General features: G+C 39.6%; 3 protein-coding genes across 6 annotated transcripts; 1 reads left to right on the top strand and 2 right to left on the bottom strand.

Annotated features, from left to right (window-relative positions):
* Positions 1 to 1,775: 1,775 nt before the first annotated feature.
* On the top strand, positions 1,776 to 8,760 carry LOC4352428 (golgin candidate 6). Its single transcript, XM_015764545.3, has 19 exons — positions 1,776 to 1,899; positions 2,005 to 2,081; positions 2,398 to 2,450; positions 2,589 to 2,716; positions 2,812 to 3,011; positions 3,103 to 3,176; positions 3,263 to 3,332; positions 3,911 to 3,964; positions 4,074 to 4,169; positions 4,308 to 4,358; positions 4,434 to 4,523; positions 4,647 to 4,763; positions 4,853 to 4,924; positions 5,029 to 5,214; positions 5,576 to 5,676; positions 5,795 to 5,843; positions 6,177 to 6,242; positions 6,655 to 7,413; positions 8,065 to 8,760. The coding sequence occupies exons 2-19, from the start codon at positions 2,019 to 2,021 to the stop codon at positions 8,623 to 8,625; spliced, it is 2,790 nt and encodes a 929-aa protein (XP_015620031.1). The 5' UTR covers positions 1,776 to 1,899; positions 2,005 to 2,018; the 3' UTR covers positions 8,626 to 8,760.
* A 158-nt stretch (positions 8,761 to 8,918) lies between these two features.
* LOC4352427 (tip elongation aberrant protein 3) lies at positions 8,919 to 14,582 on the bottom strand. 4 transcript variants are annotated; one of them, XM_066306296.1, is made up of 18 exons: positions 14,381 to 14,582; positions 13,800 to 13,921; positions 13,104 to 13,182; positions 12,849 to 13,025; positions 12,663 to 12,740; positions 12,468 to 12,572; positions 12,206 to 12,272; positions 12,071 to 12,132; positions 11,847 to 11,986; positions 11,515 to 11,641; positions 11,322 to 11,436; positions 11,095 to 11,183; positions 10,777 to 10,860; positions 10,174 to 10,536; positions 9,647 to 10,093; positions 9,499 to 9,558; positions 9,141 to 9,221; positions 8,919 to 9,037 (listed from the first exon to the last, which is right to left on the bottom strand). In XM_066306296.1, exons 2-17 carry the CDS (start codon positions 13,844 to 13,846, stop codon positions 9,147 to 9,149), a joined length of 2,115 nt encoding a protein of 704 aa, XP_066162393.1. In that variant the 5' UTR covers positions 13,847 to 13,921; positions 14,381 to 14,582; the 3' UTR covers positions 8,919 to 9,037; positions 9,141 to 9,146. The 4 variants fall into 4 exon arrangements, with proteins under 4 accessions (XP_066162393.1, XP_066162394.1, XP_025877718.1 ...); XM_066306297.1 differs by having other exon boundaries at positions 12,849 to 13,007; XM_026021933.2 differs by having other exon boundaries at positions 8,919 to 9,221.
* Positions 14,583 to 21,520: 6,938 nt separating this feature from the next.
* LOC4352426 (glutaredoxin-C15-like) lies at positions 21,521 to 22,508 on the bottom strand. Its single transcript, NM_001423558.1, has one exon. The coding sequence runs from the start codon at positions 22,376 to 22,378 to the stop codon at positions 22,064 to 22,066; it is 315 nt and encodes a 104-aa protein (NP_001410487.1). The 5' UTR covers positions 22,379 to 22,508; the 3' UTR covers positions 21,521 to 22,063.
* Positions 22,509 to 22,867: the final 359 nt, after the last annotated feature.

Genomic DNA, 22,867 nt, shown 5'->3' with positions numbered 1-22,867 from the left:
AAAGACAAAAAAATACCGGACTTGCTGCGTGCACGGAAAATAAACCGTTTCGTGTGCAAAGAAAGTGGCAAAAAAAACACATGGACCAAGAAAACCGGAAGCTTGGCAGCTGAGGCGGGGCGTGTAACACGCGTCCGGATTGGACCAGAGAGAGGAAAAAACTTTAAAAACCGGACTTACCGCGTGCGCGGAAAGAAAAAATCGTTCGCGTATGGATATTTAGATTGTTGCCTCACCAGATTTTGTTAAAGCTAGGGTTAAGTTTGGCAACAAAATACGAAGTGAGTGTGGCTAATGTACCTTATGGTAGACTGAGCCCACCTGGGTTCAAACTCTATACTTGATACGGGTGCTTGTATTTACAACTATTTATTTTTCAATGGTATACGACGTACCTGTCCACAACGAGTCACTTGTGGTGACCTCATCAATTGTGGTAACCTCATCAATCTAAATAAATTACAGTCCAGTTTTTCGGGGGTGCTTATAGGCGTAGAGTATGTATACGTGTGTTTATAGGGGTAATAGTCTATGTATTATGAGTGTCTATATTTATATTGTATTTTCAGAAAAAGTTTGGTACAAAGTGAACAGCCCTATAAAAAAAAGGGATGGTTCACATGTTGAGTCCTGTATTTACACGGACATAGACGTGCTTGATCGAACTGAACTTGTGATGTGACAGCATGATAAAATTCATCGATTAAAACTGATCAGGAGGTTAATTAGGAGGAGGTCAGGAGAAGTTAGGAGGCAGACCGACCGTGCAGAAGGGCGCGCGTCAGAAATCATGTCTTGTCTTCCTTTCCGATTTCTCTCTTCCTCCCGTGTGGACGCACACGTTTTGGAGCCAAACCGAGCGAAACAAATGGAATCGGACTAAAAATTGGCTCTTGCAAGCGAACACGAAGAGGGGCGTGACCCTGAAGCGAAATCGGATAATACGACGTACGAAATAGTTTGAAAAAAACATCTTAAACTTTTATAATAGATAAAGATAAAATACTGACTGGATTGTCATACGTGTGCCACGTTGGCCAAAACCGCTTTAGATTAGGTCGACGGAGGTAATTTGTCCGGTATTAAAAATTCAAGGTGAACGATGACTGGTTTTCGGGTTCAGAGGTGTAATTTGGTCGACCGCGATAGTTCGGGGGAATTTGTACTTTTTCCTTTTGTTATTGCCGATACTATCTTCCTTGGACTCCAAACTTTAATTTTTCTTATTCCCCGTTAACACATATTTTTAAACGGTTAAATGATACCTACTTTGCAAAATAATTTATATATGGAAGTTGTTTAAAAAACAAATCAATCCATTTTTAATTTTATAATAATTAATACTTAATTAGTTATGTATTAATGATCTTTCTTTTTTCGCTTGCCTTGAAAATCTTCGTCACTCATCGATAAATGAACGAAGCGTTGAGTCCATAAAATAAGTTTTTCAAATCTCAAATTGTTAAGCAGAGTCTTATATGCTTCATTCTTTATAATAATTTAATGTACTATGTAGTTGTTGTTGAAGCAAATGCTGAAATTAATCTAATTTCATTATTAAAAAAAACTTGTCATATTAAAATTTCTGTATCCCAAACCAACATCCAATTTAAACTCTCAAGAACTTAGTGACACCTGACCGGGACGACTAGTCGACACTACGATAGGATTTGACCAAATTTTTTCCAAATTTGGAACCGCGACGACGCCACGTCATCTCACGCTCAAGCAAATCGCGCAAACCCAAATCCCCCGTGAGGCCGAGGCCGAGACCCACACCTCCCTCCCCCATCTTCGCCTTGCTTCCGAATCCAACCCCAACTCCCGATCCCCTCCTCCTCCGCCACCGCCGCCTTCGCCGCTGCGGCGATCTCACTCGCACTTCTCTCTATCCCCCAGGTAAGCGTCGCCCCCAACCCCACGCCGCCGCCGCGTGTTCGTCCATCCCGTGGGCTGCGGGTGATCCGACTAAAGCGTGTGTTCCTCGCTGCTTGCAATTCGCAGGTGGCCGCGATCCGATGGACTCCCGCTCCATCAACCTCCGGGGTTTCGCCGGGAACGCCGGCAAAAACATCATGCAGGTGAGCGGTTTTCCCCGCCTCCCCTCTCCTCTCCCGACCTGATGAATCGTGCGCGTTGTGGGATCCGCCCTAGGTTGGGAGGGAGACTGACGACGATGCGAGCGCTGCGTCGGTAGCAGGGGCGGGTTCTAGACACCTAGGGCGTTACAGTTTTTTTTTTCTCTCTAAGCTCTCAAATGCTGTATCAGATAGTCAGAGCTTGTTGTGTGTAGTAGTTGCTCCGTGTGATGTATAATGCTTGCGATGATGTGGGAGGCGATCGGCGTGGTTTGATAATTCTCGACCTTATGCTGTGTTGGTGTGTACAATTTCGCAGGGGATTGGGGGATTTGTTTTCGGAAATGAGAGGTCCGAGTCCAAGGAAGACAGGTTGGTTGGCATTTTGGTATAAGCTGTTACTAGTTCCCTTGTACACTCACATGCTTATCTTTAGCTTGAAGAGAAAAGGAAATTGTTGGTGTATGCCACATTTGGAAAGTGCTCTTCTGACTGTGTTCTGTGCTGCAGCTATGTTGAGAGATTCCTTGATCGCATAAGCAATGGCACCATATCTGACGATAGGAGGTCTGCCATGACCGAGCTGCAGTCGCTTGTGGCAGAGTCTCGTTCTGCTCAGATGTCATTTGGAGCCATGGGTATTTCACTTACTCGAAGCCCAGCCATTCATTCACCAGCTATTGGTTATGTGTGGTTGACACTTAATACGTTTATTTGTTAACATGGAAAATAGGATTTCCTGTTCTCCTCAACGTTTTAAAAGAAGACCGTGAAGATGTTGAGCTTGTGAGAGGTGCTCTAGAAACCTTTGTGAGTGCACTGACTCCTATTGAAACCTCGCAAGGACCAAAAACTGAGGTTCAGCCTGCATCAGTGAACTCTGATTTGCTTTCTCGAGAAACTGAGAATATCTCTCTTCTTTTGAGCTTATTGGTGAGCGAACATTTGAGTTTCTATGGCAAGTAATGGACTTCACCTCCTTTGTTTAATCATGACATATTTTCCCCTCATGCTTGTTTTGAAGTCAGAGGAGGATTTCTATGTGCGGTACTATACGATCCAGCTTTTGACAGCGCTACTTACGAACTCGCTGAAAAGGTGCCCCGTAAGTCATTTTCTGTTGAGATGTCATCGATATGCTAGAGCCCTCTATAACTCCTTTTTATTTTCTTTCCGTATGACAGACTACAAGAGGCAATTCTATTGATTCCCCGGGGCATAACAGTTTTAATGGATATGCTTATGGATCGGGAGGTTTGAACCCTAACTTCCCCTGCCTTCTGCATCCTTAACTCTGAGGAAGCACACATGCCATTCATGCCATTTCTCTTATTTTACCATCAAAATTTGCCTGTCCTTGTGTCATAGCATTCTAATGTTTGCTGAAAGTGCATGCAATTATTTTGTATGCACTCTTTGTACACATAAAACACAGTTGTAGTTTAGCTAGCTTGACTTCCAACATGAGTACTGTACATTCAAGTGGAACTGGGCTTGTGTCTATTCTTCTGAACAAACTGTTATATGCGTACTCAAGTGCACAGTACGCACTACTACTGGAAAACACTATCAATTCACTAGCACCTTGTTCTACTGTAGATTCCAGAGTGGAACTTGGCCTTTTGAAAGGCAGTTCTTTTTGCAAATGATAAGATATTTACTTATGCTGCGGTAATTGGTAGTCATTAACTCCATTGTGATTCCATATTTCTTAATCAATTTATTACCATCTCTCTCTTCCTCTCTCTATTCGTGTACCTGTTGTTTAACCTGTTTACTTTGGATTCTGTTTATATAGCTCACATTGTTGATATCTTTGTTGTATCTTGAAGGTCATAAGGAATGAAGCACTGTTACTTCTTACTTATCTGACCAGGGATGCTGAGGTTGAGCTTTTTTCGTATTCTTAGTTGATGTATTGTTTAATAGATAAATCTTGATTAAACTGTACTTCTATAATTATAAAACGACAATTAATTCATCTTTTTTTTTCAGGAAATTCAAAAAATTGTGGTATTTGAGGGTGTATTTGAGAAAATATTTAGCATTATCAGAGAGGAAGGATACTCTGATGGTGGTGTTGTTGTTCAGGTGATCATCTAATAACCACTAGATGATTTAATGTTGTTAATTATCTGACATTAGTTTAAAACCTTTTTTAGTCAGTTTTTATTATGTTTTTGTACTTGCATAGGCAAGTTTGCTAATATGTTCCTTTCCTTGGAGCAGGATTGCCTTGAACTGCTAAATAATTTAATCCGACAAAATGCATCCAATCAGGTTTATATTTGGCTCAAAATCTTTTGAACTTTTAAGTTGCCTAATTTAATTGACACTACTTAATGCTGATATCAGATGCTTCTGAAAGAGACAATCGGCTTTGATCCATTGATAGCAATACTAAAGATAAGGAGAGGCAGTGCATTCAATTTCACTCAACAAAAGGTATGCTGTTCATTGCTCAGCTATTTGGCCTCACATTCCATCCTCAGAAGAATGCCTAGTTTGGTTTGTCTTAGAATAATACATTAGCAACATTTTGCTCAAGTTAGAACTCTGTTTCTTTAGACAGTAAATCTTCTCGGTGCTTTAGATACTGTTGAGTTGCTTTTGATGGGAGGAGGCTCATCTGGTGAGCCAGGTAAAGATGCTAACAAGACCACCAACCAAACTGCTTTAGCTCAGGTGTCCTTTTCTCCGTCAAACTCTTCTTTTGCAATGTGTTATGACACATAATTAAGCTTCTATATTATGTATTCAATCAAACATGGCAGAAAAATATTCTGGATCACCTTCTACTGTTAGGCGTGGAGAGTCAGTGGGCCCCTGTAGCTCTCCGCTGTATGGTGAGTTACATATAAACCATTAATAGTTTTATTCAGTTCTATTACTTAATCTGTACTATTGAGCATTTTTGTGCTTTTTTCACAACTGACCATTATTTTTCTAGGCCTTGCGATGCATTGGTAATTTGGTGTTAAGAAATCCTCAGAATCTTGATTCTCTTGCGAGCAAGCAAGTTGGGGAAGATCCTCATGTTCAGCCTGCACTCAGTGCAATCTTTTCTATAATCTTGCGAACCTCCTTAGCACAAGAATTTGTTGCTGCTGATTATGTCTTCAAGTGTTTCTGTGAGGTGTTTTTCCATTCTCGTATTTTCTTTTGCTTCAACAATAATATACTACTTCAAAAGTGTTTCTGGATCAACCTAAGAAGATTGTTAAACATAAATGCACTTTGGGTTGCAAAATGGAAATGGGAATGAAAGGCTTTTAAAAAGGTACACTGTATTAAAAGGAAACATGTAATGGACTAAGAAGCATTATTTCTCTCTCAGGAATTCTTGATCAGATGCCCAATATTCCATGATTTTTTTTTTCTAAATTTTGAATTGAAATTGTTGGCAGTGTCTGCTATACTTCTTGGTCTTCCTTGTTTGTGTACATTAGATTATTGGTACAAAATAATAATCTGTACAATTGCTGTTTGTGGAACAGAAAAATCCTGGTGGCCAGGCTTTACTAGCATCAACGATTGCTCCACATCCAAATCAAGCACATGCTACATTTGGGGCCACTACTGACATGCCTTTTGGAAGGTTAGTATACAAGTTTGTATTTCTGTTGCATCTTATTACTACAGGGGTTAGTATACAAGTCCCATTTTTGTCATGCATGGAATTTTATCTTTGACTTACGTTTCTACTGTAATAACAGTATACTTCTGCAAGCTCTGGTGTCAAGTGATGATAATGGAGATATGGAGGTAATGTCTTTGTAAACCTAAGACACCACCAATACTCAAAGAAACTGCTCGACCATTTAATGCTTCAAGCGTATTGTTGGTTGACTACTTTGATGATGAAAGTATACATGTTGAGAATTCATAAATATCTATAGCGTCTATTATGAAACAACCTAGGATTGTAACATTGCTCCAGTTGTTTTTCTACTCTATATGATGTGGCTGTTCTCATTTAGCATTTTTTGTAGGAAGGAATTTTGTCTAGATAATAAAGGATATTATAGTTTGAGTTGTCTTGTGATACCTGCAGTTTTGCCCTTATGCTGAGTATGACTTTTGCTCCTAAAATTTCAGGCATGTTGCAGAGCATCTAGTGTTCTTTCTCACATAATCAAGGACAACTTGCAATGCAAAGATCGTGTATGTTCCCTTACACCTTTTTATCTCAGTGAATTATTATTGTATAGACTATAGAATTGTCTAGTGAAGCAACTATCCAACTGCTGATAATTGATTATTTAACTTCACTACTGTTGCCTAAACGTGACCACATTGAGACAAGTTCTACATTTAGCATTGTGCATAGGCTCAATTATATGATCCCATTTCATTGTTAGGTTATGCCTACTGGCTGACTTTGTTATCATTGTAAATGCACTCTTGTATATTCTGCACTCTGTGTACTTCTGTTCTGCACCTCGTGATGTCAGAAAATCTTATATGCCTTATTTTCTTTCAATTATACATCTACTATTTAACGAAGGCAGGATTTGTTGTGTGTACAATCTCTTGTATACCCTAACGCATTGCTTTCTAAAACCATTTTTTTCAGGTACTGCAAATTCAGCTTGAAACACCTGCACCTTCCTTGGGACGCACTGAGCCACTACTGCACCGCATTGTTACATGTTTGTCTATTGCAGCTTCAGCAGAAGGAGAAAATGGCCAAAGCGGTCAACCAGAAGAATCATATATTCAGCCAGTCATTCTCCGGTTACTCATTGTATGGCTTGTGGATTGTGCTAATGCCGTAGATTGCCTTTTGGAATCAGCAGTACATCTGAACTACATTATCGAGCTTGCTTCAAGTAAACGCTACAGTGCTTGTGTTCGTGGATTGGCTGCCGTTGTTTTAGGTGCTTGTGTCCTGTATAATGCAAGCCGGGAGAAGGGCCGAGATGCCTTTGCTGTTGCTGATGCTATAAGTCAGAAGATTGGCCTATCCACATACTTCTTGAGGTTCGATGAGTTGCGGAAAAGGTTTGCACATTCATCATCAGGGCAGCAGAACCGCAAGCAGCTTTCACGGTCAAGTGCAAATAGTATGTCAGATTTCCAAGAGATTGAAGAGGAAGAAATAAATAAAGGCGATCAGCATCCAGTCCTGTCAGAAATCTTTGATTCACATTTTGTTAGTTTCCTCAGTAAGCTTGAGACTGATATTAGGGACAATATAATGGATATATTTAGTCGAACAAAGACCGCAACTGCAATTATACCTGCTGAGTTGGAGCAGAAGAATGGGGAAGTTGATGGAGAATACATCAAGCGGCTAAAGTCATTTGTAGAGAAACAATGCAATGAAATGCAGGTTAGTTTCCTGTCAATTATTAAAGATCACCTACTTTTGAGTGCATTCTGAGAAGATTAAATAAACAGTTTTGGGTAATTCTAGACAATAGTTTACATGAGCTTCAAATCCTTTCATATCTGAAGGAAAGATTTGGTCACTTCCACATTTTGGTAAAGCTTAGCTTTATACTTTAAAGTCTGTAAGGACTTTGCCTGTAGGATAAGGAGACAAATGACTACTTGCTTACCATTCGTTAAGATGCTTTCCTGCAAAACTCACTGGACTAGGGAAATTCTTATTTTCTTTTCTTTCCTTTTCTTTTTTTGTTTTTGAAGAGAATATTCAGAAACTTCACTTTAGCAAGAATATACTGGCATCGCTATACTAGCTAGTTGTAAATGCCCATAAACCTTACGCTTGACCAATGAACAGTTCCTAGAACGTCAGTCAGATATTGGTTGGCTGTGGCTGTTAGTACTTCCTCTGTTTCATATTATAAGACTTTCTAGCATTGTCCACATTCATATATATGTTAATGAATCTAGACAACATATATATGAATGTGGGTAATGCTAGAAAGTCTTATAATAAGAAACGGAGGAAGTAGTTTTTACAACAATGCATTCGACATTGTAGAAGCTAACAATGGCATTACTTACTTTTCTTCAGGACTTGCTAGGTCGGAATGCAATGCTGGCAGAAGAGTTAGTGAGAACTGGTGGTGGCAACTCCGCTGATTCCTTACAGAAACCAAGCAGTGGCCGAGAAAGGGTCCAAATCGAATCCCTCAGACAAGAACTCGAAGGAGCAACCCGACGCATAGAGGCACTCAGAGCTGAACATACCCAGATCGAAGCCGAAGCTAGCAACCAACGAAACCTCGCAGCGAAACTGGAATCTGATCTCAAGAGCCTGTCAGATGCTTACAACAGCCTTGAACAGGCCAACTTCCGTCTTGACTCTGAAGTGAAGGCCTTGCGGCAGGGAGGCAGTGCACCCTACCCCGATGTGGAAGCAATCAAAGCGGAAGCGAAGGAGGAGGCAGAGAAGGAGAGCGAGGCGGAGCTAAACGATCTCCTCGTCTGCCTGGGCCAGGAGCAGAGCAAGGTGGAGAAGCTGAGCACGAGACTGGCAGAGCTTGGTGAAGATGTGGACACCTTGCTGCAAGGCATTGGCGATGACACTGCTTTGCCAGATGATGACGACGATGAAGATGAAGATGATGAGTAATATAATGTGTGTAATTCTGTCATCTCATGGTGTAACCAGTTGGGGATCATGCTGTTGTAGCAACAACTGTACAGTGGATGATGATATTTAGACAAAGGTTTCAAGTTATTTATGTTGGATGATTGAATTGCTGAATTTAGTTCTCAGAATTAAGTGAAGTCCTTAGGAACAATCAGCTAATGGTATTTGCATTTTATTTGTCCTTAGGAATAATTTACATCAATGCAAGCAACGAGTCCTGTGAACAAATAGGAAAAATCATTTCAATAATTTAATGGATCTACACCAGATCATGAGCAAACTGTTCTAAATTCATCAACTGCACACAAAATCTCAGCCAAATTACAAATCTGTATCAGTTCATGTAACAGAATGGTTAACCGAACCCTGTTATTACATATACACTCCACTCCTGTAACAAATTGATGTACAAGACGATGTTACAAACACACAACCACTATTATTCCAGAGATGTAAACATATGAACTAAACACACTTTGCTCTTTGTTGCTTACTATGGATTAAACAGGAGGGTTCTTTGGCGTTCCCGCTCTTCCTTCCATCTGCAACCGTTGTTTGAGATGGAACACTTCAACCTGATCAAAGCACGATCAGAATGTCAGGTGAGTTTTCTTGTGTTGCATGCATGAACAATAATTTGTGCTGATGAAGAAAACTTAAGTGCCAGTAATTATTGTTCATTATCCAAATTGTTTGACATGCCTTGAGAAATAGATAGTCATAAGTCTGTAGCTTGACATTTTTCAATTAAATTTACCGATAACTTCACAACTTTAATGCATCACAACTTAGAAAGAAAAGCAAGCAATATTGAATAAAGGGACAGTAATGCATCACTCAAAATTTAAATACCTGGAGCTGGAATGCCCTCGACTGTTCTCCCGCTAAAACTCGGCGGGTCGAATGGAGTTCCTACATGGATGAAGTTCAGTCAGTACAGCTATGCAAAGCATGCAGCTAAATTATTTCATATTAAACAATCAAAATGAGCATTTCTTGCCTTTTGAGTCTCATCTGTAATGGCCTTCAAGAATGCCACTTCACGTTCCAGACGCACATTATCGGCATGAACGGTGTTCGAGAGGTTGTTTGACTCCTCTTGTGCCAACTCTAAGCCTGCTATCTTCTCCTTCAGCATCTCAGCTTCTTTTTCCTTATTGGCAAGCCTCCTTTCCAGCTGCTCCCTGCTGTTGATGACCGACGATAAATTCTTCTCCGCCTGTTCTTTGCTCACCAAGGCAGTCGCAAGCTGGTCTTCAAGTGCAGAGCTTCTTTTGATCAAGTCTACTATTTTTGTATTGTATAGATGACTAATGTCTGAAGAGCATCTTGCTATCCTTCTTGCACTTGATCCCGTGGTCTCCAGATTTTCTTCCTTGCTGGATAAAATTCTGGCCATGTTAATCTGAGCATCAGTTCCAGTTCTCTTGCTTCGATACTCTTTTGGCTGTAAGTTACAAAATCTGTTATGCAGGGGAAGAGATAATATACTTTTCTATTGAACTGAATTGAAGGTGCAGCACTTACAGTGCTTGCTTGACATGAAGAACAATCATCAGTGTCATCGTACTTGTCATCGTCGATCGGTTTCTGCAGTTTTTGGGCTAAACTGCACGCTTCTGATTGATGGAACTGCCTGTGGAGTGAAGCGCCCAAATTTGGATTCTGTAACAATGGCTCAGAGAGTAATTCCCTTCTAGGTGGGTGTTCTACCGTAGAAGCGAGACTGTGCCTTGCAACAGAACTATTGGAATACAAAGGAGCACAGTTGTTAAGATGGCTGGCAAGCTCCTTGGTGCTCGGAGAGTATTCATATAGTAAAGGATCTACATCTGGTGCAGACCGCCTGCTAAAAGAATGTTCATTTTGCAGTACCACCAATATTTCAACCTGCAGATAGTCTCACATATTCAGCTGCCGGCGCATTTCAAGTAGAAACAAAACTACCATGTCTGAAGAACGAATTATGTTAAGAAGTAAATGTCAGAATCTGACAGTAACAAAGTTATTTGTTGAGTTTTTAATACCTTGAGCAAAAGTACATTTTGACCATTTTTTTATTCAAATTTAGGATTCAACTCTTTAACTAAATACAAGGAAATGCTCTTATGTAAAGTGTTGATATTTCACCTTGTCGGATGGCTCCTTTCTGTTTCCTCCAAAAGCAACAAGAACAATTTTGTCCCTGTGGTACAAAGGAACCATACTGAAATCCTGCATGATTTTTTTTACTTATTCAGCAAAAAGATGAAATGAGATAACATGGCAACTAGTGCGAATATGAGATGATAAGTTCACTTTGGCCATGAAGAAAAATACATTAAGTTTTTCTTTGGAATATAATCACTATTATGAGAAAAGTTGACATTAACAGATGCATTTTTCCACTGATTTAGTAAAATTATATTTATTTCCATAACAAGAGTGTCAAGATTGAAAAGAACTTACTTTCTTTGTAGCAATCGAGGAACTAGGGGGTACTACACATACCGACCACTTATATTCTACAACATCAAAAGCCCAGGTTTCTGCATGCCCTGAGAATTCGATATTTTTTGTTACAAACTGCTATAATCAAGATAAACCATTCTTGTGAAAGTGTGATTTCTCAGAGACAAACTGAAATAGACCTCATTTCCAATTCTATTTCCATAAGTTGAGAGCTTGAAACATACGTTTTTTCTTGCTTCCACCGCCAGCAATGTACCACTTAGTTCCACATAGAACTCCACTGCAACCGGCTCGAGGTGTTGGATGAGGACCATGGATTTTCACTCTTGACCATACCATCTAACAAGAAGATAACTATGTAAGGAAAATCTACTTTAGCAATACTTTGTGAGATACAAGAAATCTCATACAACTTACTGTCTCAAAATCCAAAGAAAACAGATCATTCAGGGTCTTGGATTTTGAGTGGCCTCCAAAAATCAGAAGGATCCTATCTTCATATAGTGCAGCTACATGATTGGATCTTGGAGAAGGTCCAGAGCCTCTACAGTTTTGAGGTTCAATTAATATAAAGAATGCAAATTTAATTGAAACAACAATTCTGAAACTTGATATTTGTAAATCAGGACAGTTGGGAGTTAGGACACAAATAGATTGTTAGCTACTACGAGCCTTTTACGTTTTAAAATCTATAAATCCTTCCTTTTCCTGCAATGCGCCAATGCTTGGTTCCTGGAAGAATGACTTACTTATAGTTCAAAGGTAGCCATGTTGATGACTTCAGGTCGAACATGTGAAGGTCGTGTCGTTTCTTTCCTTTTGTGTCCTCACCACCAAAAAGTATCAATGTAGCACCTGCTCTGGTCACCGTGTGGCCACTCCGAGCTGCCTACAAACAGTACCACAAGATAATTCTGTTAGTTCATGAGAACGTTTGAATAAAATGTAGTTCTTGATGTTTCTCATAACTTACAGGGATATCACCCTTGGCTTCCATAAGTGACCAAACCTCTGTTTCCATATTGAAAGTCCACACTGCAGCAAGCCAAAGGAAATGTAACATATCTGGAAGTGGCCAATATTGCAGAACCAAGTAGTATGATCAAACCTGCTAAACGATCGGATGCAGGTTCAGTTTTACCGCCAACAAGAATAACACTGTTCCCCCATTGGACCTAGACATCAAAAGAAGCAAGTGGTTCTTGCTATATAAGTCCCATGTATAAATATTTCTTCTGTCCCTAGTTCCACTACTAAAAGAAGTAAAAAAGGTGAGAGGAGAGGTATCCTTATAACTTGAAAAGACTGATCAAAACAAAGAAGTAGAGTGACCTTTGCATACCAACAGCAGTGAGATACAAGAGATATACCAGACAATGACCTTTGCAGGCTGGCAACTTTGACGGACGTCTGTTTGGCGATGGACGGACCTTAGGAGCTACAGAGTCCCATGTAAGCTTCTCTAAATTCAATATCTGATGGATACCATAACTGTTAGTGGACAAATAAATGGTAGTGCTCAAGTGAAATTCCCTACCAACACACAAAAGTCAAAATCTCATTACCTTTGTATCATCCAACAATTGATCACCAGAATCGCCACCAAACACTACCATTTTGCTCCCTACAAGGGCTGCTGCATGCTGTTTAAAAACAGGAGTTTGATATGTCATATGTGGAGTTGTGGATAACTGGATATATCAATGAAAGCTGCAGACTTGATCCTAGCTAGAGTTCAGACGTGTACTCACCGCAAAACGCGGTGATGGTCTACTGCCCTCTGTAGAAAGGACAGCCCAGTTCCGTGAGCTAACCAAAGCGCGGTCGTCGAGATCATATGTGTCAGATGAGCAACGGAAGGCGAGATCATCTACACGGCCACTCACTGACGTTGTAATTTGGTCATCCCCCTGAAACAAAGGTGGGTGCTAAACCATCCAAGTGTTGCCAAAATATTGATATCAGTACTAAGACTAGAGACAAGCACTTCAGTTACAAAGGCTCACATTAGGCAGGCTGAGGTGCTTCACAAGCCCTGAAGGACTCTTAGAGCTGTCCAAAGGATCTGTTGAGTGCCCTTTCGATCTATAAGAACAATAAATTCATGAAAGATTATTCTAAAAGGAAAGGCAATCATGAAAACGAGGTAACAACAAATCAATTGTGTAAATATGATTTAGCACCAAAATGTAAAAAGGAAATTTGACTGTAAAAAAAAAGAGAGACTTAAATAGCATATGACGAAATCACTGAAACCGGTAGGTTAACTGGGTTTCGTAAAGCTAACCGGCTCCGCAAATTTACAATGGATCTATAGGACTTGCTGTATCAGCATTACCATTCTGAACATAGCAAGTTTACCAAAAGAAAGCATTCTTCACCAGCAATGTTCCTGGACCACACTTACAACATTAAACCAAGAATAATGTGCAAATGGCCATGAACTAAATCAGGTGAAGGTCCTTGATTGATTGCCAAAAATAATAGCTGTACTGAGACCACAAGAAACCGAATAAAAGAATTTTTCCTTTTGGATCGAAAGTAACAAAATTGGGAGAGTACAATCTAATCTATCCACCAGATTCCCATCACAGTAAGCCACCTCATGTAAGCACAGTAAATTTTGAACCACCAAACAACAAAATAGCTCGCTTTGGATCAAAAGTACCAAATTGGTGAAATCCATGGAACAAATTTTTCACCTTCCGATCCTCATCCGGCTCCTCGAGAACCCGAACATATTCGGCATTAGCCGTGTTTCCTCCCCCCAAATTCTTCTCAGAACCAAGCCACCTGACTGCACATTGTTGATTTGTTCTCTGAGCTGCAATGTGCAAACGGGTCAATGCAGTAATTTACAGTAAATAAGTAGTAAACAGCACATTGACTGGACTGGAGTAGTTGGGCTTGACCACACCAAATCGTGCCGGAAAAAAAGGGGGACTAAGACGCCAATAAAAATGTTGAGCAAAATGCGGGCGTTTCGATTTGGGGCAAGAACAAGAAACCGCCCCACAAAAATGAAGTAAAATAGAATCGATTGTTTTCCATTGGGAAATCCAAGAAAGCAGAGAGGCAGGCAAGGCGAGAAGGAGAATGCAGTCAAAAAATGCAGGATATATGCTTCTCTCTCCAGAAACCACAGCAACAGGAGATGCTGACCTCACCAGGAAGAAGAAAGAAGAAAGAGCTCGACCTCGGATTCATCGAGAACCACAGCGAAAAAGAAAGAAAGAAAGAACAGAGAAAGAATCAGCAGCAGATAAAAGAATGGATATCATACCAAGAAAGAATCAGCAACCTCCGACGGGAGAAGGCCTCCGGTGAAGCCGCTGCTCTGCTCTGCTCTCTCTCACTCACACACACACACACACACACACACACACGGACTCAGTCTCGGTGTCTCGGTCTCGGGGAGAGGAGAGGAGAGTAGAGGTGAAAAGGGGGGTTGCTGAAAGCCAGAAAGGTGCGTGATCTACAGAGACGGCAGCTCAGCTGCAGCTGCAGGACAAATAGTAGGTGGAACGGAATGGAATTGATAGGTTTTTTTTTCCCCTTCGTCCACTTTACTGTTCACCTGTGAATTTTAGAGTACTGGCATGGACATAACCGGTGAAATGATGGAAATTCCGGATCGATCGAAGCGTAGTTTTTCATATAAAAGACATCGTCTTTTTTTTCATCGTATTAACGTTGAGATTGAGTACTATAAATCATAAACATGGTCAATTACCGATCGATCGAGGGTCGTTTACGTAGAGATGCTACCGATTCCGACCGCTTCTTACCATTTTAACCCCTAAAGGGTGTTGTTTGAGCAGCTTAAAATTCTGATAAACAACTAGTCAATAGATTTGAGAATCTGAAGAAACCAGAGCTTCTAGATTTTGTAACTACAGATTCTCAGAATTTAGATGAGAAGCTAAAGTATGATATTTTTTATTTTGGGAGAAAATGTAGTGGTTATAAACTCCCTCAAACAAACCCAAAATGTGGGTTTGTTTGTTATCGGTGAAGAGAGAAAATAGACCGAGAATTTATATTTTGGGACTAATTTTATGCGATGCCCCCAACGTAAGAAGATGACGGATAAAATGTTTTTTAGAGATATATGCATTATTATTTTTGTTTTTCTTTTGTCCTGAGCATTTACCTTCACCGTTGGATGAGCGGCCGAAGGTCCTGGATGCGTGACAGCTGTCTAGGTTGGGCAACCTAGTGTGAATATAATTGTCTACTTTTAAGTGTTTTGCAATGAAAACAACTAACCTTAGAGACCGTGAGAAAATGGAATTAAAATTTGCCAATGGAGAGAGTACTACTAATTGTTTTCTCATTAAACTTGCAGCTGCGCAACGTTTTCTTAAACAAAGAATCAAAGCCCTTTTATAAAGAAAATCTTTGGCAGAAATTTTAGCGTGAAATTTGTGGAAATATAGTTTTGATTTTGTTGTTGAGAGGGAGTGTTAGAGGCTGTGATAAATCAGGTTAAATTTGTGAACGGAGGGAGTAATTTCTTTCCATTAAACTGAAAATCACACGACGTAATTTTAGGCCACGGGACTTTTTAGAGAGTAAATCTTTAGCAGAATTTTTAAACCCAAATTTGTATGAATAATGAATGTTTTTTTTTTGTTGTTGTTGAAAGCAATATGAGATCGAGTTGTGACAGGCGTGTAGGCGGAGCAACACGTAGGGTATGACGCAGCCAACAGCCGCATTCAATCCCATCTGACAATGCACACCCCATCATGATACTGTAACTAACCGTATTCTTGTCAGGATCTTATGTGCAGATCATACTATTGGAACAGAACCAATTCATTCATAAATTCTCATAATACAGAAATTCTCAAGCTAATCACTCATCCGTTTCATATTATAAGATGGTTTAATTATTTTCTAATCAAATTTAAAGTTTGATTAAATTTGTAGAAAAATTTAGCAACATTACACTGAATATGATTATTTTGTGTTAAAAATATTATTATGTTTTTTCTGTAAATTTAATTAAATTTAAAAAGTTTGACTTAAAAAAGTCAAAATATCTTATAGTATAAAACAGGGGAGTACATATTACTCCCTCAGGATAAATGTGGTTTCATACAATACTCTGAAGCTTTGATGCCACTGTGCCACTAAGGCTGTGTTTGTTTCTAATGATTGGGAGCGCTCCCCAATGGCACAAAAAACGGAGCAGTTTATTAGAGGGTGATTAATTAACGAAAAATAAATTAATATAATTTTTTAAAACAACTTTCCTTTAGAACTTTTATGTAAAATAGACACCATTTAGTAGTTTGAAAAACGTGCACGCGAAAAACAAGGGATAAGAGTTGGGAACGGCAAGAAACGAACTCAGGCTAACTCACTAAGCATAACTGTTGTATTAGGATAATTGTTAGCAAAGGTTTACAAAGCTTGAAAACTTTTATATAAATGGGAATCTATATTAACCAACAGAGGAACTAATTCAGGTCGTTGAGAGTAAGGTGGTCTTTGAATCTCCTGAAGATGAAGATGAAGATGAAGTGTTTCACGCAAAACGAGGTGGTAATAATGTGTGATTAATTAAGTTTTAATTATTACAAACTTGAAAAATAGATTAATCTGATATTTTAGAACAACTTTCATATAGAAAGTTTTTGCACAAAACGCACCGTTTAACAGTTTGAAAAGCGTGTCATGAAAATCCAAAATTTCATCCACTCCTTGCAGTGGAAACAAACAGGACCTAAAACTAGCTTTAGATTAATTCTGTGTGAATTTTCACCCAATAAATAAAATTGGGGAATGCCATCCTATAGTCGCAACTTCTAACTTGGCATGATTGGCAGCCTCTAAGGTATAACGAGTAGAATGAAAAGTTTAGTTAGTCTCTTTCACTGAAGTTGTGTATTTAGGAAACCATATGTTTTTATATCATGTAACCAAAATGTTATTTATGCATAACTTTTCTTATGCAATGCCTGCCAAATAGGTTGAAGAGGTGGTTAATAGGGGTAAAATTTAGTGTAGCACATTTAATTAGAACTACTGTAAATTAAAGTATCAAGTAAACGTAAAAAGAAGCAAACATTTCATTAAGGAAAATGGTAAAAGAATTATATGTATACATTATGTTCTCTCTCTTTTTTTTCTTTTTTTTAATCTTGTAGGGATCGAATGGTACCGTATACGATAGCTGATGAGGGCTAAACTTTGGTCTTCTCCATAGTTTTGAGAGACAAACAAATATCCCGTATGATAGTTTTACTAAACTAATTTAGAATAAAACAAAAGAGTAGGGAAACATGAACCACATCATAACAAAAAGAATAAATTAACAAAAAAAAAACCAAAGGATGTTCCATATCAAGCTATAATATCATGTGCTCACACGGGATGTCACATAAGCCAGTGAAACATGATGCATGGGCCCTGAGCCGCCAAACATGACTAACGAACAGTAGTCTGCATCCATCTGCTGTCGCCAACCATGATGTACAGTACACTGTCCACCTACCCGACGCCATCGATCGAAGATCGGACAGCCCACAAGCAGTGGCGAATCTATAATTTTTATATGTGTGATACACTTATATAATTTTTTAAAATACTCTAAATATTAAATGGATATGTGCATCATAATATATTAAAATACTTTTTTTCTTTTTTCAAAAAATTCTTTTCACATATGTGTATATATATATATATTAGGTTAAGAATTTTTTGATGGCCCAGGACCACCCTTAGATCCGCCTATGCCCATAAGAGCCGAGCCATCCGATTGGTTGATGCAATGCAATATTGCATTGACATGTGTAGGGCTCCTCCATATTTATTAGTTGTTTGTTGGCTTGGCTCATCTTAGCTTGAGAGGTTTTTTTTTTGGGGTGTTCATAACTTGAAAGTGAGAGACCATGCATCATGTCCATGCAATGGATATGGATTAGTTATATTATTGCTCTGGTTTTTGGAGTGTGCCATGCCTCCAAGTCACTACCAACTCTCACAAGTCACATGGCCTCCAAGTTTGGGTGGTTTTGTTGGTTTTGCATGTTACTTAATGTATGACAAATTGTATCACCTTAAAAAAAGAGATAGAGAACAAATAGTACCAGCTGCTACCTCCTTTGTTTTTGGCATCTTTTGGACCACTTCATGCTTGGAAGCTTCTAACTTCAGCCAATGTGGCAAATAATGTAATGTATGTGCATTGGATGGAGATGATGCAAGACTGCTGGATTGGATGAAGAGATAGTTTAGTCTCAATTAGCATATACTGTACATTGGTTTGCTAGCTAGCTCTAGCTTATAGATCAACAGAGAGAGGATGGATCATTCAATCACTACAAGGATTATGATTTTTCTTGAGTGGCACAAACCGCCAGGAAAACTCGTGTAGTGAGTAGACAAATATCGTTGATTTATCTGAAAAGCTTGCCAATAGCACCTCCCATTGATTTGAGAATGCTTTCTCCATTATATTTGTGTTTACCGATAAAAAAGTATGAAATATATCAGGGTGAAAATCGAGTCTTTTGTTATTTCACCATGATATATTTTTTGAGTACTTCTCGTTAGTGATATGCCCTAAAAGCAATCATAAAGATGATTGTATCACATACTATATTTATATATTTGTCCGACATTGTTCCTTGAAATAGATAACTCATTATTGGTTAATGAATATGTAATTCTTTCATGAGACTCTTTATGTTGTTTGTTACTATTTCTAAAGGATCCCTGATCAAATATCATATGTGGAACAAATATGTTTAAATGATCAGCACATGTATTAATTGATGATCATGTCTTATGGATCATGGTATAGAGATACCAAATTAATAATGTGGACACATGTTGGTGAACATGTTGTTGGATAGACCCAACATGAGACACTGCAAGAGCCATATGTGTTTGTGTCATCAGTGATCTCATTTAGTGTTGGTGTTGAATCCTTAGACCTGAGATTATCATGGTTCCCAACATGTGTAGTAGCTTACTTAGGGACTGCTAAACGCTACTCCGTAATTGGGTAGTTATAAAAGTAGTTTTCGGGTATGCTGTGAAACATGTAGTGAGATATGAATAATCAAGATGGGATTTGCCCCTCCTATGGAGAGATATCTCTGGGCCCCTCGATGTTGTAGATTATGGAAGTGCATGGCCATGCCAAAGGTGATTGAGGAGTCAATCACAAGTTATATAATCTATCAATAGGTTCAAGTGAATGATTGAGCTATTAGAGGATGGCACCTATCTAGCCTTGAGCTTAATTGATATCGTGAGGCAAAGGGGTTCATACAAGTATACACTAGAGGTTCAGCCGATATGATCTTTATGTATGCCCGGTGGGTCAATACGTTCTGCTAGGGGCTGTTGTTGACGCGTGGACCGAAAAGGAGTTTTCGGATTACAGCCGAGTATACATGAACCTACAGGGTCGCACGCTTAATGGGCCGGAATAAGGGGATATGATGGAGATCCAATATGAGCTTAATTCGGATAGGGATCCGAATAGAAGTCCTACGGGCCTTGGAGGCCCGAGTGATGGACCCTATATATTCGTGAGGGGTGTGACCGGCGGATGCATTGCATCACGTGAGAAACCCTAGCCGTCACTCCCCTCCCCGAGCAAAACCCTAGCCGCACGCGGGTGCTAGCACATCTGCGCGTGGTGTTCCGTCCCTGTACGTGTGGATACCGGTGGAGGCGCTGCTGGTTTGCGGTGCTGATCGGCGTGGGAATACGGCGAGGAGAACGCACGAGGAGGAGAAGGTCGAGCCGGTGCGATCGACTACTTTCTCTACATCGACGCGCGCTACTTCGCGAGAATTCCTTCGACTTCTTAGCGCCTTCTTCCGCTGCGCAGCGCGTCGAGTGGTAACGGTCTATGATCTAATACTTGCATGGTTCTTGGTTTACACGATAGGAAATTTTGATTCATACTATCGTAGCCTACGCGTATCCCAACACTTCTGACTTGTGTTGACTAAAAGAGAGAAAAGTTTTTTTTTTGGGGGGGGGGTGGGTTAGCTTACAAACAAGATAGTTATTTAATAATGCTAATGTAGAAAGTTGTTGGAGAAATCATACTAGTAATATATATGATCCCTACAATCCAATCAGATTGCCAAGCAAGTTATTCTTCAGTTGGGCCAGGCCATGCACCCTACCAACTCACACTGGGCTAATTCAAACGGAGTTTGTATGAGTGGGACTTCTTCCTTCAATCTCTCAAGAATATATGTGATGAATAACGGCCCATTTACTTTTCTGCATACATCTACTAAATAGGTTGGAGACAAAAATGGCATGTCACATGGAATCTGATACTATGAGAATTCACGATTAATGATTTTCTAAAATGTGATGGATGAAGCATCTATCATTACTTTTATATGAGTTAGTGGTAGTGGAACCTCTAAAATAGTACTAAAAAAACAGAGGAAGACACCTCCAACAATCAAATTAATTAACTTGGAATATATATATATAACTCAAATTCCTATACACACACACACACACACACACACACACACCCCTGCACTCTAAAAATTTTGATGCGGCAGGGGCTTTGCCTGTGTGGTCTTGTAGTTCATTAATCAACAACAATGGTAAAATTAAAGGAAAGGACTTCTTCTTACAATTGAAATCAGTGAAAAATTAAACATCCTGAATTATTTCGACATTTATTCGGTTGTGTCCTTGCATGCATATAGATCAAAATCATCAAAACAATGGATGATTTGTGTAGCTGGTGACACGAATGGAAATCTATATGCATCTTTACCGTCCATCTCATATACGTACAACCCCAGAAAAATAACAAGCTTCGATGGTGAACTTTTCTTACACTATTTCGTTAGTCCACAAAATCATAGCACTTTCAAACACAAATCCAACAGCATCAATTTTTTTATGATAAAACCTAAATATTATATCGAATTAATCGTTAGTCTGAACTCAACATTGGATCGATAACCAAACCGCGTCTTCTATATATTTCTGGATGGAGGGTAGTATATGCAATCTAATTGCAGATATATATGTACGTGTGCATTTGTATATTAGAATATCGCCTTCAAAAAGGGATTCCTACTAGATTTATTTGTTAGATTGCATGGACCCAGCGCCACCCAGTTGCACTCGTTGGAATATTTCAATCGGGTCGAGTTTTCACCTCTTGCCTAGCGGGTTGTGGTTATGTATATATGCTTTAATTTGAATAGCAAATTATATATATGTATTACATATATATATTGTCAGATAAATTCTCAAATTCCATGTATGAGGCACACATATATATATGTAGAAACTTTTGCTCAAGAAAGAGACGAATTAACTAGAGTTAGTACAACATATCAGCCACTAGATTGCATCATATATTTGTAAGAGAATGGTATAGATGACACAATTATTTTAGGCGCCGGCATATGTATAATTAAAATGCTTCATTATATTCCCGATCACGAGGTTACAAAACACAGCTCTCATTGGAAAAAAGAGCTGGAGAGGGATAACATTAAAGCCTATTTTACATGTAAAAGACTCGCTATATATATTCCTCGCCCTCATATGTAATTGCTACTAGTTAATGCTAGCTAGCGGCAAAACTCACTCACCCTTTATGTATATCAAACTAACAATTAAATATTGGCAGTCCTCAGGTGAGTATAGTCTCTCTTAGATAATCTCTCTTAGATAAGATATATATAGTACTTCTCAGTCACTCGCGTAAGTGGTAAACTCGTATGTGTGCCTTTTTTTTACACACGTGCATGCAATACAAAGGTGCATTGCACATGTGTAAATAACATATATATAATATATATAACGGTAGTAGTAAAAATATACCCCCTCCATCTTAAAATATAAGAATCTTCTATATTTTTATATTTTAAAACGAATGTAGTAGCGATTAAAACAGTGAAGTTTAGAAAGGTTAATTAATTAATTGAGCTTAATTATGATGAGCGATCTAGAGCCAAATGGCGCCGGCGGCCTTGAGCATGGGGACGAGCTTGCCGGCGAGGTGGAGCGACATGACGCGGTCGGTGGAGCCGACGAGCTTGCCGGCGATGAAGACGGCGGGGACGGGCGGGGAGCGGCCGAGGCGGCGGGCGAGGTCGCGCTCCATGTCCCGGCCGTGGAGCGGGTCGCGGTCGAGCTCGTGGACGGCGGCGCCGACGCCGAGGTCGGAGAAGAGGCTCACCACCGTGTGGCACATCGGGCAGTTGCTCGCCGTGAAGATCACCACCGCCTTCTCCGTCGACAGCTTCGCCACCCTCTCCATATCGATCGATCTCCGGCGAAACTAATCAAACAAGCTTAATTAGCTATCTGCTGCTGATCGATCGATTAGTGTATGTGATGATGATGATGATGATGATTTGCTGCAGTGATGGATGTTTGTTGTGGCTTGCGATCGAGTGCAGGGTGTACATGGGTTTTTATAGCGTTCGTGCATGAGAGAGAGGAAGAGGAGAATCGTGTACTGTGCAATTGTGCATGAGAGAGAGAGAAATCTAGAGAGAGAAATGTGGTGTGGTGAGGGCATAAGAATCTGTTGGGGGACGTGTGGATCGCACGCTGAAAATGAGCAGTGAAGAGAGAGGCCAACTTTTTCTTTCAATTCGCTCTTTCGGCGTAGGGTTTGCACGTATTGGCCTCTGTCGTTGTCGTCACTATAGCAAAATCATTTTTTCAGACGATGCCAAATAATTTTTCTAGGCAAATAGATCTCTCGGAGCCAAACGGCCGCTTACGAAAATGACAATGGGGT

This window comes from Oryza sativa, chromosome 12 (assembly GCF_034140825.1).
Source record: "Oryza sativa Japonica Group chromosome 12, ASM3414082v1".
NCBI classification, from domain to species: Eukaryota; Viridiplantae; Streptophyta; class Magnoliopsida; order Poales; family Poaceae; genus Oryza; species Oryza sativa.
This window is presented reverse-complemented; position numbering and strand designations above follow the sequence as displayed.